Source organism: Papaver somniferum, unplaced genomic scaffold (assembly GCF_003573695.1).
Source record: "Papaver somniferum cultivar HN1 unplaced genomic scaffold, ASM357369v1 unplaced-scaffold_125, whole genome shotgun sequence".
Taxonomy (NCBI): domain Eukaryota; kingdom Viridiplantae; phylum Streptophyta; class Magnoliopsida; order Ranunculales; family Papaveraceae; genus Papaver; species Papaver somniferum.
The window spans coordinates 18,351,830-18,369,876 of record NW_020621603.1 but is presented as its reverse complement, the minus strand read 5'-3'; the positions used below and the strand labels follow the sequence as shown (position 1 = coordinate 18,369,876).

Here is an 18,047-nt window from a genome sequence, read left to right as displayed (position 1 = left end):
TGTAACTATATAGAGGATAATTTAGCTAAGTATCTTAACAAGTTTACTAATATTCTAGTTGACTCCAGGAACTGGGGTAGCCAAAGAAAAGCTATATGGTTAGATAAAATTTGTAATCATAATGTTGTAACTCTCTTTGCTTAGTGTACTATAAGTTCCTTTTACCAAGAAAAAAAAATGGGGCATATACCACTTAATTGGGGTCTATCAAATTTTCATTCCCACACCACCAAATTACTCTGGGAACCCAAATTTCTAAAAAATACTAATTTACCCACACATTAATTCCTAAAACAATCTCATAAAATACTAATCCTTACCATTTTCAGCAAAATCCAAAAACATAAAAACCTAAATCAGAAAAACTTTCTATTTTCATCATAAACTTTCCAAATTCTCAAAACCCTAATAAAAAAAATCATCCTCTTCTCCGACGATGTTCGATCCAACCAAGAAAAAGGTAAATCTCCATCAACCCATTCTATAATTAGCATTTCTTCATTGATTTACATGTTTAAATCTTCGATTTTCGAAAATCAAAATCTCTGATTACACCCAGAATCGGTTTATGTTGACATATCGAATAAACCGATTTTGGGTTTTGGTTTCCGCCATGAACAGCATGCACAGTAATCAGTTTATATGATGATTCATCAACCGAATTTAGGGTTAGAAACGAAATAATCACCAGAATCGGTTTATAAGTGCTTTTGAATAATCCGATTCTGGATACATTTTTTCTTTTAATTATGCGATCCTGCAATCGGGTTTTATGTGCCTGATAATTTACCGATTATGTTTGTCTTTTCAGATTCCTTTTCATAATCGGATTTTATATATGTACCACATAAACCGATTACTAATGGTTGACACTCCTGTATGTTTTTGTAGTCAGAATCGGATTACATATGTTTAATTATGTACTGATTCTTAACTAATTTTTTTTTGTTTTGTTTTATATAGATATGGACTTCAGACACCTAGCGTTTTACTCTCGAGAACTCACCTTGGAAGACATTCTTAGGAAACCACAAAGAGTACCAGAAAGAAGCCTCCATAAGTTTTCCTATGGGCGTGAGACCCATCTTGAACAAGCCCTCGCATTGATTGACAAACTTGCACTGGAGGAGCTTTATGAGGTCATGAGGTTCACTAGGATGACGAGAAACATGATTTCAGCTGAGAGGGAGCTCCATGCAGAAATGGAAGGTATGTGGGAACAAATGGCTCAAGCAAAAGTTATTGCTCCTGATGGTGCTGATGCTGGTGATGCTGGTGCTAGTGCTCCTGCTGATGGTGGTGCTGCTGCTGCTGATGCTGGTGCTCCTGCTCTTTAAGTTTTTACGTTTAAGTTTTAGATATTAAAAGTTTAGGTTTATAAGACTTGTGGTTGTTTTAAGTTCTTAACACTCTTTTAAGGTTTGTATTTTGGATGATCTCTGTGTTGAACTTAATGCACTTGAAGTTTTAATTATAATTATGTGTTGCTCGATAATTCTAGCCTGACATGCCAACAATCGGTCTACTCGATATGTCAACATAAACTGATTGTTCAAGCTATTTTTCCTGTATGTTTTTCAAGCTAGAATCGGGTCACATATGAATATATATAAACTGATTAGTGTCGGAGAAAATTCAAAATTTTAACATGTCTTTAATCGGTTTATGTTGGTTACAATAAAGACCGATTCCTTGTGGCATTAAAATACAATCGGGTTACACTGACCTTCGAGAAGACCGATTATACCAAATTATTTCACGTTTTTCAAAAAAAAAATAGACGTTGGGGACTTTCACTATAATTAGATACCTCACCCTTGGACCTCATTTGCCCCAAAATTGATCATTTTATTCCCCCTCACTCCATATACTCCACAACTACTCATTTCATACCTGCACATACAAGAAATGGCATCATTTGATTCAAACGAAGATTTGGAAATCACCAAAGCGTGGTACGCCGAAACTCGAGTTAGACGTCAGTCCTCCGTAAGGGTGGATTCCGTAACCTTTTGGGCTAGGGTACACAACAAATTTAGCCAAGAGTTTGGAAATCCTAACGGAAGAAGTGTTCAACAAGTCCATGATAGGCACCTAGTCATCGAAAATGTGATACTTGCTTATTTAGCTATCCAACCTCGGATTTTTAACACTCGCCCCTTCAACTTGTCCATTGAACAATTTGTAAGTATTTTTGTGGTTTGTTTACGTAACCCATGTTGTTTTTTCTTCCAATGAAACATCACTAACAAATGTATGTTTGTTTTTGTGTTTTTGTAGCACGAAGTCGTGAAAGCGCGCTACTTGGAGGAAAAGGGGGAAGCATTCGCATTTGATGCAAGCTATCACTTCTTGGTAGAAAAAATCCCGAGGTTGACCCAGACTTCATGGAACGTGTATCGTCTTCGGAGGAAGATTGATGGCTTTAGAAGTTTTTGTATAGGTTTTGTGAGTAGACCTCTACGTAAACCCTCACGAGACTATAACTCTTTCATTAGGGTCGCCTAGGGGTTTAAAGGCTTGATGCATGTGCTAAATGCATCCTACAATAATAATGTAATGAATGGAAAAAAAATCGTATGAAAGGAAACAATCGGTTTATATATGTAATATGTAAAACCCGATTAAGAAAATCGGATTATACATATGGCAACGTTAACCGATTATAGATGTCCTCTGTTAATTTGGCAACACCAATCCAGAATCGGTTTATAAGTGCATGAACGTAAACCGATTCTGAGTACTCACTACACCATTTTTCCGGAATCGCAACTAAAATTCGTAACGGCCCAGCAGACTTTACAAATTTTCCTGTTACAAATAACCGTTACAACTTAGACGTAACAGGCTGAAGCCGTTACGACATTTTTTCCAGATTCGTAACAGGGTGTCTCTGTTACGAATCGTAACATGCTAATTTTTAACGTGTGCTAATCACACGCTTGGTCACACTAGAGCCGGTAACATGGGTTTATTGTGTGTGTGTCATTCAGTTGTGTGCCGTTTTTTCCCAACCAACTTTGCTTTTGCTAGAGGATAATTCCTCCCCTGAAGAGATAAGGGATATTTCATCCAATACTATCGACTAAGCTCACCATTTCTCTTTTCCCTTTCTCTCTATCTTTTCTCTTCTCATCGCCTCCCCTGCAGAGATTGGGGTTTAACCAGTTTCGATCTGATAATTCAATCATATGATAAATCGATCAAAGAGACTAGAGATTAGAGTCTTACAACAGTTTCGATCTGTTATTTCAATTATATTTTTTTTTCATTTGGGGTTTTCATTAATCGTGTTAATTCAATCGTTTGTTTTCTTTTCATTAGGGTTTTTCATTTTCGGGGTTTTTTTATCTGATAAAGCTTATATGATTTCTTTTTCTGAAATCATTTTTAGAGTTTTATCTGTTGAAGAACTTGAGAGGTATTTACTTCATCATTTGTCAAATCAAATTTTAGGGTTTAAAAGATATATAGTTTGAAGGATATATACTAATCTGATTTTCTGATTTCATGTTAGGGTTTGAAAGATTGAATTTGAAGAACTAAAGTTGAAGGTATATGAATTGATTTGTTTAATTTTTATTTTAGGGTTTCAGTTAGTATGAATTCCATTGATTAATTTCAGAGAGATGAAGTTAGGGTTTGGAAATTGATTGAAGGTTCAATTTTGTAATAGATAAGAAGAAATCAAAGACTGGGTTTGGTGGTTTGAGAGGTGAATCAATGTTTTGAACTTTGATTAGAGACAAGGAATTGGAAATTATTTTCTAGTTTTGAGTATAGATGATGGTGATTAAGATGAAATTGATGGTTAGTGGTTGAAGTGATGATTCAGAAGTTCAATTGAGGCATAACAAGGAATCAAGATCAACTACTTCAATCTAGCTAGGAATTTGATTTAAGGTAAACTGTCTTTACCTCAAAGAAGCATGTTATGTTAGGTGACTAGTACCTTCAAGGAAGTAACTAGAAAATTAGAAAATGTGGACACGCGGACACAATAGACTTTATAAATGTGAAATATATTTATTATGAAGTAGCTGCTTTTCTCCAGATGGATACATGCTTCCATGTCTTATCAATACTTAGATGCCGACCACTCCGCATTTGAAGACTCGTCTTCCTATTAAAGTTGTTGCTAGCTTTGCAGCAGCACTTGTAGTGATTCTGCTCACCTTGTTCAGGCTAAATTTAAAAATTATGGTAAGGATTGTGGTCACCGGTTTAACCCAAAAAATTCTCATAAAATCTGTTATGGCTTGTTTCTGCTGGATATGGATTGTTTACGTACTTTGATAATCAATACGAATGCTAAATTTTATGTAGTAATGAAGCAACGGTAGATTCATATCCTGCTACGAAATGCTACATTTAAACTTTACACTCTAGTGTTTGAGTAAGTAACGGATCAGCTAAGTTGATATATATTTGTATCTTAAAACAATCAGTTAACAATGTGTTACCCTGTGACGGTACTAATTTTTACTTTTTAATAGAGACAGATGTCTCTATTATTCCCAGGGTGTACTATGCTAGGTTGTTGTTTGAGTCCAGTGATGCCTCACTTTAGTGCTTGAGTTTTTCTAATTCTTCTGCTTAAGTTCTTTTGAAGTTTTCATGTTTCAAAGTTGTTTGGTCTTGTTTTCCATCCCTTTTGATGTAGTTTGGGTGCCTCCTTTTTTTGAAGGGCTTGTAGAATAAAGGAGATGTTCCTTCTTTTCAGACAAGTTTGTGAAACCGTATGAGCAAGAAGCTCCTGCATTAATGAAGGTATTCCAAGGTAAGTTGAGTTGCCAGGTGCTATTTCTGAAATGAGGATTTGTTGAGATGAATACAGGGTATGTGTATTATCTGAACTTGGCGTTCTTGTGTGTGTTTTCTTTCTGCCATTTGTTTGATTGCTGGCTTTTCTTTATGAATTTTTAGGTGATAATAATTTTACGGAAACTTGCTACTTTTCTCGTTTGGCCTAAATGTTTATAATGTGCACGACCATTTTAAAACTTTTGTATGGATTAAGCTGTCTGAGTTCATAAGTTTCTAATCTTTTAATTGCTTGTAACTTGTAAGCATTTCAGTTGTATTCACTACGTTATCGTTGTACACCCACAATTTTCTTTTATCTTATTTTCACTTGGATTTCAGGGTAGGTGGTAACCGTTCGGTGAAGATTGTTCAGAGACACCACTTTACGTCTCACTTTAAAGGTATGGCAGTTGTGTCTCGTATTCAAGATAATCTTTTTTTCTTTTGTGAAGGTGGTAGTTCTTCCTTTCATCTGTTTTTCTTATTTTATCTATGGACTCCTTTTTCTGTGTATTTTTCATAAAATGCTTGCTATCAATTTCGATCATGAGCTTGAACTTGGTGGGGGTAAGCTTGTAGTTGAGTTTAAGGAGAAGTAAAAATTTTGGTGCATACTTTGAAGGGCCAACATGATGAGCTTGAAGAGAAGCTTTTTGAGGAGAGGGCTGCTCTTGAAAATAAATACCAGAAGCTTTATGAAACACTTTTCCCCAAGGTATTTTTTGTGTTCTTTTATTTAGCAAGTTTGAATTCATATATAAATTTATGTCTCCCTTATTAGTTTCCTATAGAGTTTATGGTCGTGAACACTGCACCATAGGCCTGAATTCCAAGATATGGATCTTGTCTGTTACTGCTTAGGTGGACTTAAAACCTTGGTAAGCTTTAGGCCCCTAAACCATATAGGAAACTGTCCGTCGCCCAGAAGCCTGTAATTATCTTGGTAATGTTTAATAGCAATGAAGTAATTAAGAACCATCTTTTTTCCTTTATATGTTTTATTAGTTCAGTTTGAAATTATATCTTACTTTCTTCTCTGCAGAGAAAGGAGTACCACAACAATAGCATAAATCAAGGGCTTGTTCTTTATTACAAAACCAAAGTAAGTATTTCTCATTGTTCTTCTCCCCAATTTATATTTTTTTTTGAAGTTTTGTCTGCTTTTAACATAGGTTGGTATATATGCTTATGAATTTTAAACTTAGCAGATACTTTTCATCTATAACTTTATGCATGGATTTCTGACTTGATGTCTTAAAATTTGCAGCTTCAAGTTGGTCTAGTTGTTGTTATGCTTGAAGACTTACTCCAGATTTTCTTATTTAAGTCCTTAGCTGGCGTAACTGCCTCGGTATGTATAATAATTCTGAAAAACCATAGATGAGATAACTATCATATCTTACCGGTTCAATTGATTGAAGCTGCAAGTTTTGAGTAACTTTCTGCAGTATCTACTTATAGTGATTTTCAAGTGAGAATGAAATGAACTTAGGAACTGAAGTAGGTTTCCGTTTATTCCCTAATGTAGTAGTTTCTACGAAGTGGAATGAACTTAGGAACTTAAGTAGGTTTCTACGATATGAACAAGAACTTAATGTGGTATGATCCTCCACTTCTCTTACTTGCAGCAGTAACCTCATAACTTAAGGATGATTTTTCTGCGCATACTTCCATCTAAGTATATGTTTTTTGTGTTAGCAGTTTCATTGGATGGTGCTCTGCTGCGACAAGTTTGGAGCAAAAAGGTTGGAGAACAAGGCAGACATTAGGTTGCCGTAAGTTTCTATGTACATTCTAAGTTAGATAAATTTGTGAACATAGGAATTTCTATGAACTGATACTTAGAAGAATTTGAATACATCCCCTAGTATTTGATACTTAGAAGAATTTAAGTTCTTTTTTGTATGAATCCATTTGAATGTGATAAGAATTGATTGAATGGAGATGAATTTGATTGAAGAAAATATTGTTGATTGTGAAGGATAAATGGAAGGTGTATGCAGGTGGTTATTTGGAATTCCGGCGTATTCCAGCCGAGAATGAGCTGCCGGTCAACCTTGACCTGGTCAAAATTAGTCATTGTCGACTGATTCTGACCAGGTCAAGGTTGACCGGCAGTAATTTTTTTACAGTTACAAAAAAAATCGTAACGGCTTCAGCTTGTTACAACCTCCTGTTACTACATAAATTCGTAACGGCTGGCGCATGTTACGACAGTGCCACGTAGTAACGGCTTTAAGCTGTTACAAGGGCCGTTACAAAAAAATCGTAACGGCTAGTGGGCCGTTACGAAAAAATTGTAGCACCCCTTTCGTATCGGTCTGGCTCTGTTACAATCCCGTTTCGTAACGCTTAAAAACCGTTACGATTCGGAAAAAATGGTGTAGTGACTGTTTACGAAAAAATCTAAATGTTTGATGTTTTGAAGAACTCTCTAAGATTCTAACATTAGTTAATCTCACATCCAAAACATGATTAACCCCTAATACAATTAATTAATGCTAATTAATCAGGCGTAAAATAAGTACTTGGGTAATTATTTTGATAAGGGATGGTGTGAAGGTTATTTTTAATGACCTTTTTTATCATCTAGCTATAGACAAATTAAATGTTATAGGCCCCAATTTAACCAGGAAAAAGAAAGCTAAATAATTTAATACAAAAATATTGATGACATAGATTTGGATGTAAGTATTTAAGAATAAAGATTTTCAAACTCAATGAAAAACAAGTTTGCCATCTCATTGAATTTTTTCGTTTTAAGTAAAAGAAGAAGAAATAATTGTTTTACAAAATCTCAAATGACATTGTATTTTTTTGTTAGATATCCAAACACCATCATGGATATAGATGCCGGTTATGTCCTTAGTATTGTTATGAATTCGAACTTAGCTTCGCATTCATTTGTGTAAAGAATGAGTTTTCTCTTCCCACAAACCTAATAATATTCCCTGGGTTGAATCAAGATATGTAATAATGAAATCTCAACCAGATGCCTCTTAATCTCTTGTAATTTTTAAGTGATCGAATAGAAATCAAAATTTCTAAAGAAAAAACTCCTCCTTCCGATTCTTCTTTTAACGAAAAAAAACTACCTAATTCATGTTCAAATTATTAAACAAACACGGAAGAAAAACTGACACTGACAAGAACCGGCAAATGTTCACCTAGACATCGACAGGAACCAGCCAAGACACGACTCAATCATACCAGTAACCAGCTATCTTGCCTGAAATCGACTATACGAGATACTCCTCCATTAGAAATGACAAGTGTCTCTTTCACGATCACGTGATTCAAGACTCAAGAGTAGTGGCCCATTCGTCTCTGAAAAAAAAAAAAAACAGTTTTACCAGCCATAACTGACCAGTAAAATTCATTCTTTTATTACTCCGGCAGTCCAGCTAACCATTTCTTAATTAATTATCCCATTAAACTTCATTAATTAATATAACATTAATATTCCATCTATAATTTTCTCACAGTAAAAAAAGTTATTCTCTACCCTAGTTAGTAAGTTCGCGAATTTTTCCGTATCACAAATTTTACCGTCTTATTCGCATATGTTTGCAACTCCGAACCCAAATCGCGTATTATGTGGCATTCCCGGATTATTCGCGAATCGTTCACGAATTTTACGTATCCCGAGTGATACGTCCGCTTAATTCGTCATGAATTCTTTAGCTTTTACTTTTCAAAGACTCCACTTTGTGGGCTTTACTGCCTCCCGACCATACACGACCGAATATTAGACATGTTGTAATTTTTATAAAACAAAAACGACTGAAGAGATTTGAAGGTGAAGGTGAGAGATCTCAAACTCACTAACCAAGCATCTAAACCACCATACGACGTCCTCTTGGATAACTAATGTTGTATATATGATTAATATCATCATATTAAGTTTATTTTTTCTTTAAATAACTCACACATATGCACAAAAATTGGTTTACGACCTTATAAATACAAATTATTTGTTATATATAGATACCGAATTTTCAGAGCCGAACTCACATTTATAAATCGAATTATATACGTATGTATGTCGTTCCGAATTATTGACGAATCACGTCCCGTTGACCGAATTTTGGACCGAATCTGAATTTTACAAAACCGTATAATATTCGTACGTTTGTCGTACCATACGTTTGCCGAATCCCGAATTGCTAACTAGGCTTCGAAACTCTTCTCTGTAAAGTTACGATTTACCCTTGCCCCTCTTTTCTCTTTCCCCAGCAGTCTTTAACACTACAGAGTACGGACAAAAACAAACTCCCACTAGAAAAACGTCACCGGAATCAACGGTGCAAGTACCTGAATCTAAATGCAGTATCAAGCCTAGTTAGTAAGTTCGCGAATGATTCGCGAATCATTCGCGAATTTTTCCGTATCACGAATTTTACCGTCTTATTCGCGTACGTTTGCAATTCCGAACCCAAGTCGCGTATTATGTGGCATTCCCGGATTATTCGCGAACCGTTCACGAATTTTACGTATTCCGAATGATACGTCCGCTTAATTCGCCATAAATTCTTTAGCTTTTACTTTTCAAAGACTCCACTTTTTGGGCTTTACTGCCTTCCGAGCATACACGACCGAATATTAGACGTGTTGTAATTTTTATGAAACAAAAACGACTGAAGAGATTTGAAGGTGAAGGTGAGAGAGATCTCAAACTCACTAACCAAGCATCTAAACCACCATACGACGTCCTCTTGGATAACTAATGTTGTATATATTATTAATATCATCATATTAAGTTTATTTTTTCTTTAAATAACTCACACATATGCATAAAAATTGGTTTATGACCTTATAAATACAAATTATTTGTTATATATAGATACCGAATTTTCAGAGCCGAACTCACATTTATAAATCGAATTATACACGTACGTATGCCGTTCCGAATTACTGACGAATCACGTCCCGTTGACCGAATTTTGGACCGAATCTGGATTTTACAAAACCGTATAATACTCGTACGTTTGCCGTTCCGTACGTTTACCGAATCCCGAATTGCTAACTAGGGTATCAAGTGACCGGCCTTTAACTTTTTTCATCTAAATGGCTAAACAAGGCAGGGCCCTGTGTTTTTGGCCAGTTTTGAGTTGCTTTCCCTTTTTTATGATGATTCGGTAACTTTCTAGTTGCTTTTCGTTGGAAAGACTGCTTACCTACAAGTCTACTAGACTATTAATTTCCCATCGTTTCTAGCTACTTGACAATCTCAAGTTAAATGCGTGGAAGTTCCTTGGGGTACAAAGTACCTTTTGTTTAAGAGAAAACGACGAGCGATTTTGTCCAGTTCAGAGCATTAACTTTTGCAAGAGAAGTATTGGATGAACAGATAATGTAGATTAACGGCGACGAGATGAGAGAGAGAACGTTTGGCGTTGTTTTACGACAAAAGAAAAGAAACATCTCTTTATTAATCTTTTTTTTAATAATCAACCGTAAGATGGGAAGAAGAAGATTGATAAAAAATTCAATTACTGAATGTGTTACGGTTGGGTTTGAAGACCTTCCAATCATAAATTCATATTTTTATATACATTCTCGGTTGGATTTTTTTTAACCCCAAGTACTTTAGGGTTGGGCCCAGATAAAATCTAACCGTAAATTTTTCAAAAGCCAGATTTACGATTTGTTTCAAAAAACCAAAAACCTAACCATAACTGATTTGTAGTTAGGTGTTCCTAGTTTTACGCAGTTACGGTTAGGAATTCATCATTAGTTCATTACCTAGTCGTAAGTTAGTTTTACGGTTGATTATGAAGGGGAAAACCCAACCGTAATTCATTCTAAAAAGGCAAAAATATCCGGTCTTTGGTTAGTTGAATCACAATCTCCATCACGAGATATGTAAAATTTCGTATTTCGATCATGTATGGATTTACCCTCCTCAAATTTCTCACTTGGTTCAAAATCTAGGATTTTCAAAATAATCTCGTTTTTCCTTCTACTATTCTTCATTCCAAAACCCAAAACATAAATTTTAATTATCTATGTCTTACTACGAATTAAAATCATTAATCTAATTTAATACTAATACTACTAGATTAGCTAATCTAGTTAAATAGTTAACACTAATTAATAAGGGTAATTTAGTCACTATAAAATTATTTTAGATAAGGGGTTTTTGAAATTATTTATGGGTGACCCGTTTTTGTCCTATTAGATGACGCCCTCTATTGGAATGTGACGTCCCAATAATAGGCTTCTATAACTTATAAGAAAATTACTGAAAATAAGTAATCACAATTACTCCCTCCGTCCCTAATTAGAGGACCTCTCTAGCTCAAGTCTCGCAATATATACTCCCTCCGTCCCTAATTAGAGGACCTATACCATAGATAAGTGGAGTGATATATTAGTATTATTATAAAAAATATGTAAAATTTGATAGCCATATTTAGGTTGGGTTTGGTAATGCTTTTATTTTTCCAAAAGCACTTTCAAAACCTATATATGTTAATAATTTTTGAAATCGGTGTTTTTGTAAAAAAAAAATCAAAATGTTTTTTACCCAAAACACTTCCCAAATTCCTCAATTTTCAAAAACTGGGGAGGAGGAGCTTTTAAAAGTTACAAAAGCATAAGCTTTGGTCCCACCAAAATTTAAAGTTTTATTTGTCCTTTTTGTCCCTATTTTATTTTGTAAATGACAAAAATTATCCTTAAATATATAAACAATCAATTTTTATTTTTTATATTTTATTCTTTAAATATTATTAGATTTTATTTTCAAACTATTTTATGATACCATTTCATTTAGTTTGTCAAAAAAAAAATTAAATAATTAACTAATTTTAGTTTGATTTTTTGTTTGAAAATTATATATATATATATATATTAAAAAGTGGTTAAATAAATTTAATATTATATTTTTTTTGAAGCATAATATTATATGTTTATGTTTAATAGTAAAAAATTTAATTATTTTAAACCCAATAAAATTGAAACAAAATTATTTTCATATATATGTCTGTTTTTGTCATTTGTTACAACGATAATGGTTGAATATGATTTTTTGCCAAATACACTTTGATTGCTTTTGTTAATCAGCTTTAACTTTAATTAATATTTTACCAATCGTCTAGCTGCTTTTTTCTCACAGCACAGCACAGCACAACACCGCATAGTAGAAAAGTGATTTTGCAAAAGCCGCAGCAATACCAAACTAGGCCTTATATTCATTAGATAGGTGTTTTAAAATGTTTTCCGATGATACAAAGTTTACGAAAATCCGTTGTATAATTTGAGAGATAAATTATCTCTAAATTTACTAGTAAATTTTAACTAGGTCATCTAATTAGGGCCGGAGGTACTATATGGTAGTAGGTTCAACCACAACTTATTGACAAACCTACCAAACAAACAAAAAAGGAGGACTTAATGTCGCACCTGATAATAGAAGTTTTGAATGACCGATGATAACCCATAGACGTACGTCTTGTACCTTGATACTTTTAATGCTTAGTTATTTGGATGATATCTGTTTTTTTCAAAAATAAATGTTCGAAACCGCGTGATCCATCTACCATGCACAATGATAGAGTTCCCCGTTATTGAAGTCTATGCGCCTAACCAGTTCCGACAACCAGCTTTCGAAAATAGGATTGCCCAAAACTTATTAAGCTGAGGATCTTAAGTTGCAATACGGGATTATTCTCAACACCCATTTCAATTCTTCAATATATTTTGCATTGACAATTGTTATTTCTTATCCTTTTCAGGAGAGCCTATTTATGTTTTATTGTGCACCCTGAATAATTTGTGTTCCTATGACCCGGGTCGTAGAACAGTTGGAGGATCCTGTATGTCATTTGTTCATCAGTTATTCAACTCATACTAGGGAAATATTTACACCTCTACAATTACAATTTAGGGTGGGTTTGACTGTGATTTTAACCATCTATTAAAATAAGTATTCCCTCTGATTTTTGGAAAATAGATACTTTTAGAGGTGTAAAACGTGTCAGCCCGGCCCACGAAGTCACGTGCTTAGCGTGTTGTGTTGGGTTGTGCCAGAGATTCAGACGTGATGTGTTGTGCTAAATGGCGTGCCGTGTCAGAAAAATAAACGTGATGTGTCGTGCTGGGCTGTGCTAGCACACTTATTTTATGTTCTCCAAAATAAATATTTTTGAGATATTTTAGTTAGTACATGTATTATTATTAAAATAAATTAGCATAACGAAAATAAAATGTCATAAACTGGCTAAAACAATGATTTTTTTGTGAAATATGCATCACATGTGATGTATTGTGTAGTATTTTACGCATGACGTGGTGTGCTTTCTTCGCGTGCTGTGTTGTGTTGTGCCGCGTGCTAACACGTGCCGCGTGTTGTGCTGTGCCGGTGTGCCTATTTGTCTGGCACAACACAACACATTAAACAAACGTGTTGTGCCCGTGCTGGGCCGGTCACGTGTTGTGCCGTGTTGTGCTCGAATTTTAACGTGCTGTGATGTGCCTTAAATGTGTTGGCCCGTCCCAATTTACATCTCTAGATACTTTCACCTTTTCATTTTAGCCTAAAAATAGGTCAAATTGAAAAAATAAAAACATCTCTTTTCCAGAAACGGTGAAGTAATATGATTGTTTAATAATACCTGAAATGCCATCGAAGAAACTAGACGAGATGACAATTGTAGACGTCCAACTGAAAGCAATGTCTAAGTAGAGGTCAATTAGTAACACTTTTTCTTAATATGATTACTACTTTCCCTAATCTTAGTTGCAACTAACATGTCAAAAGATGCATTAGTGGTAGGTGAGCATGCTTAATTAGCTTACTAGTTGACCTACTTTGTTTAGAAAAATTAAAGCAGTTAAGTGAGTGATCTCTTAAAGTCTCCTGCAATCTCTGTCTTAATGTCTCACTCTAATTTATGATTACTGTTTAGAGCTTTTCTTATAATCTAAGATTACACACACACAACAGCAATTCTGACCCCCCAAAAAATTTATAATTGGAAATTGAAATGTTTATCTTAAATTCTTAATAAATAAAACGATTAAAGTGAATAAGATTTAAACACGAAGATTATAGAAATCAGACATCCCTTTCCAGTGTTACTTGTTTACTGCTTTAGTACTACAAAGACTTCGGGTAAACAACTAAGATTTAAACACGAGAACAGATCTTAACCAATTACAATTTTTTAACTTCACAGAATTGTCCCCCGTTTACACTAAAAAATTCCAAATTCAATAGACCTATGTATGTAATATCATAAAACTCAGTGGGGACGTGCCTGTGCAATTCTCCTTGGATGGGTAACTCTCCTTGGATTTGGTTTTCGTGTGTTGTGTTTTCCTCGGTAGTAATCTCGTAATAGGGAAGCCACGCACATTGTATGTGCAATTCGACATCCAAATTAATTTTTGATTTTTCGACTTCTAAAAAAGTTAGAAGTTCGACTTTTGGAAGTCGAAAAGCTACTTCTGGTATGCTGTCCAAACATGCTATTGGTGTTGTTGTAGTTATATGCCTAGTTTATATTTACAGCACACTGGGACACTTACAGACAGATATAAACAAATAAAATTCCTGGGAATGTATGTTGGTTGGACCCAAATTTATGTAGTCTTACTTACATATCTAGCGACTTACATAAAGTTTCATCACTTTAAATTTATGTAGTCTTACTTACAGATCTAGCGACTTACATAAAGTTTCATCACTTTATACATCTCGATCAACAACAGTATAAAAAATGTCCCTAGTAACTTGCCTAGTGTTTAAGGGTCATTGCATGTACTATAATCTTGTTTGTTCCCAACATGGAAGGACCAGTTTCACCTTTTCTTTAACTGTATCTCGAGTCAAGACACAATGCCTTCAAACATAAGCCTAGTAGCAAAGTAAACCAAATCCCCTCCTAGGAACCTAAACACCTTTTGAGGGGTTGGAGATTTGTTAAGCAAGAGCTAAATACTAGTGATATTCATGTTTCAAGTTCATGAAAATGATGTTGAATTTGTTATCTTTCATGTAAAGATATCAAGTGAATCAAATTTAGTCGGTCTAATTAAGTGAAGAGGAGATTCAGCAAGCTATTTCAACCATCAGAGCATGGGTAGTTCCAGGACCAGATGGATACCGAGCTGGTTTTTATCAAAATACTTGGAACATTGTTGGTAAGGAAGTAACAAAAATGATTCAAGAATTCTTCCCCTTTGGCCATCTTCCAAGTTAAATAAATGAAACTTTTCAAGTGTTGATTCCAAAGAAAGAAATAGTGACTAGACTCACTGATTTGAGGCTAATAAGTTTGTGTAACATCACTTACAAGCTTATAACAAAAATTCTAGCCACTAGATTAAAACCTATTCTTCACAAGGTCATTTTTCCATGGCAGACAGCTTATGTACCAGTCAGGAACATTCATGATAATGTCATTATTGCTCATGAGATGATGCAATATATGAAGACAACAAAAGCTACTCAAGGTGTGGTGGGGGTCAAGCTAGATATGGCAAAGGCCTTTGATAGAATGGAGTGGTATTTTCTGCATCAAATTATGAGTCATTTGGGGTTTTCTCAGAAATGGTGTCAGATAATCAACAAGTGTATCAGTACTGGAAAAATCTCTATTCTTATAAATGGGAATCCAATGGAATTTTTCTCTCCAACAAGAGGGCTAAGGCAGGGTGATTCTATATCTCCTTACTTGTTTATTTTGTACATGGAAGGTTTCAGTAGATTGCTTTCAAATGCTGCTAATCAGAAAATCATAAAACCAGTGATCCCAACAAAAACAGGGCCAGCAATTTCACATTTACTGTTTGCAGATGACTGCATTCTTTTTACAAAGGCTAATGAAAGATCTATAAATAATCTCAAGGAGCTAATTCACAAGTTTACTTCTTCTTCTGGTCAGATGGTCAACTTAGAAAAATCAAGTGTGTTCTTCAGAAAGAATCTCAATGAAGATGATTGTAACAACATTATCAATTGGTTACAAATGAAGAAAATGGATGAAAAAGAAAAGTATTTGGGAACTCTTCTACAAACTCCCAGAAGCAAAGATAAGTTTTTTGACAATGCAGTTAATCAGATGGATTGTATGCTACAAACATGGCAAGGGAAACTTACCTCACAAGCTGGCAGAACAACTCATATACAAGCTTCTCTCAGCACTAAAGCAAATTACCAAATGGGTTTATTTGAAGTTCCAGAAAAAACAATAACTAGAATGGAAAGAATCCAAAGAAACTATTTCTGGAGCAAAAAGAATGCAAAAGGAGGCAACAACAAATCTTGGAGTAAAATAAACAAACCAAAAAGAAATGGAGGTTTGGGTCTGAAAGACTTGAAGGTGGTGAATCATACACTCCTAGCTAAACTGGCTTGGAGACTCATACATGAAAAAGAAGCCATGTGGTACAAAGTGTTAGAGGCAAGATATTTCAAGGGCAAGGATCTTCTGTTAGATAATACAGCAAAAAAGAGAAGTTCTTGGATATGGCTGAATATTCAGACAGGGCTAGAAATTATCAAGAAGTATTACATATGGGAAATTGGTGATGGTACTTCAGTGAAAGCTCAGATGCATAGATGTTATCCAAATTCTGAAGATGTGAACCCTGAAGCTGCTTCTTCCACTCAACAAATACACAACAACATAATGGTGGCTGATTTAATCTCTCAAGATACTAGAACTTGGAATGTCAGCAAGCTCAACAATCATTTCAATAGTTCTCAAGTGCAACAAATCAGAAATATCAGAATTCCTAGCTCTGGCAAATAAAAATTGAGATGGTCCCTTACTGAATGTGGGAAATTCACAAACAATTCTTTATACAGAGAGATTATAAAGACTCAGGCTCCTCTTCAACAAAATACTATTCTTCAGGAATCTCAGTGGTTGAAACTTTGGCATATGGAAATACCTTATAAAGTTCAACAATTCTTATGGAAGTGTTGTCAAGACATCTTACAAGTTAATAAAAGGGTCGGAAAATATAGAAAAGATGTCAGCAGCTTGTGCTCTTTCTGTGGTCAAAGAGAAGAAACATCAACTCATCTGCTAAGTGAATGCAGTTTTTCAGATGTTATCTGGTTTGGAATATCTTCAGCCCTGCATCAATCCAAGAAGAATCACAATACTGTCAAAGAGTGGATTATCTCCTGGTTTGCTGATGAAAACTCTCTAGAAGCTACTAATAATCTTCTGGCAAAGCTTGCACCATATGGCATATATGGAAAGCAAGATGTGAGAAAGTATTTGAAAAAAAACTTATCATCCTAGAAGTATTTGTGCATAAAATTCATGCTTACATAAATAGCATAAGCCTAAATTGCACAGATTCTCAAAACAAGTCTCTCAACAGGAATTGCATTAGTCAGCATGAAAATTGGAAGAAACCACCATATGACTGGATAAAAATCAACATAGATGCATCTTTTGTTTCTCAGAATACTAATGCAGGCTTTGCTTTAATAATTCGTAATTCTGCAGGGGGATTCTTGGCAGCAATGGCATTCTCAGCAAGAGCCAGAGATGTAAATCAAGCTGAATCCTTAGTTCTGCTAAGAGCTTTGCAATGGGTGCAGGAAATGAATCTCAAGAATGTTATCATAGAAGGAGATAATAGGTCAGTCATTGAGTGTTGTAATAGTAGTGTAGAAGGCTTTAAATGGGAGGATCAAAATGTTATCATTGATTGTCAAAAAATCCTCCAAAATTTAGAGTCTTGTCTGAAAAGGTATGGTAACAGTGTAGCAGATAAGCTAGCTAAGTTTGCTAGAACTAGCATTAGATTTCAGGTTTGGAGAGAAGATCCTCCAAATATTATAGCTAGTATCCTAGAAATGGAAAGCAAGAATTAGGTGTTTGTCTGAGTCAGTTTGTACTTTGTGTGTTGTCTTTGTCGTGGTTGTCTCTTGTTGTGTTTTCAATAAATCTCCTTCTTCTTTGCTCAAAAAAATAATAAAAAAATAAATAACTATCTAGAAATTGGAATTTAGACCACCCATACATTAATATGTATGGGTAAATGTATAGGTTTTTTTATTTACATGTACAATCTTGATAAGAACTTCTGCACATGACCGGCCTTTTGTTCAAAGGTTGTCCCATCCATTCAAAAGTTGAGCTAATTAACTTTTTTATAATCACCTTTCTAGGCTCCCTATATGGATTGCCATAGATTGTTACTGCACTGTTTGGAACAGTTTCGGTCTTTCATATAAACTATGTGAGTTGTTCGAATGCATTTTTGTTGGA

General features: G+C 34.7%; 1 protein-coding gene across 1 annotated transcript; it reads left to right on the top strand.

The window, feature by feature from the left end:
* Window positions 1-4,089: 4,089 nt before the first annotated feature.
* LOC113331389 lies at window positions 4,090-17,650 on the top strand. Its single transcript, XM_026578098.1, has 7 exons — window positions 4,090-4,203; window positions 5,429-5,521; window positions 5,849-5,908; window positions 6,074-6,157; window positions 15,177-16,560; window positions 16,897-17,041; window positions 17,152-17,650. Exons 1-7 carry the CDS (start codon window positions 4,090-4,092, stop codon window positions 17,648-17,650), a joined length of 2,379 nt encoding a protein of 792 aa, XP_026433883.1.
* The last annotated feature ends 397 nt before the right edge of the window (window positions 17,651-18,047 follow it).

Coding starts and splice junctions, on each gene's coding strand:
- LOC113331389 (XM_026578098.1), top strand. CDS start 4,090: ATGCCGACCACTCCGCATTTGAAGACTCGTCTTCCTATTAAAGTTGTT. Junction 5,522..5,848: donor ATGAAACACTTTTCCCCAAG/GTATTTTTTGTG, acceptor TCTTCTCTGCAG/AGAAAGGAGTACCACAACAA. Junction 6,158..15,176: donor TAGCTGGCGTAACTGCCTCG/GTATGTATAATA, acceptor TTTCCATGGCAG/ACAGCTTATGTACCAGTCAG.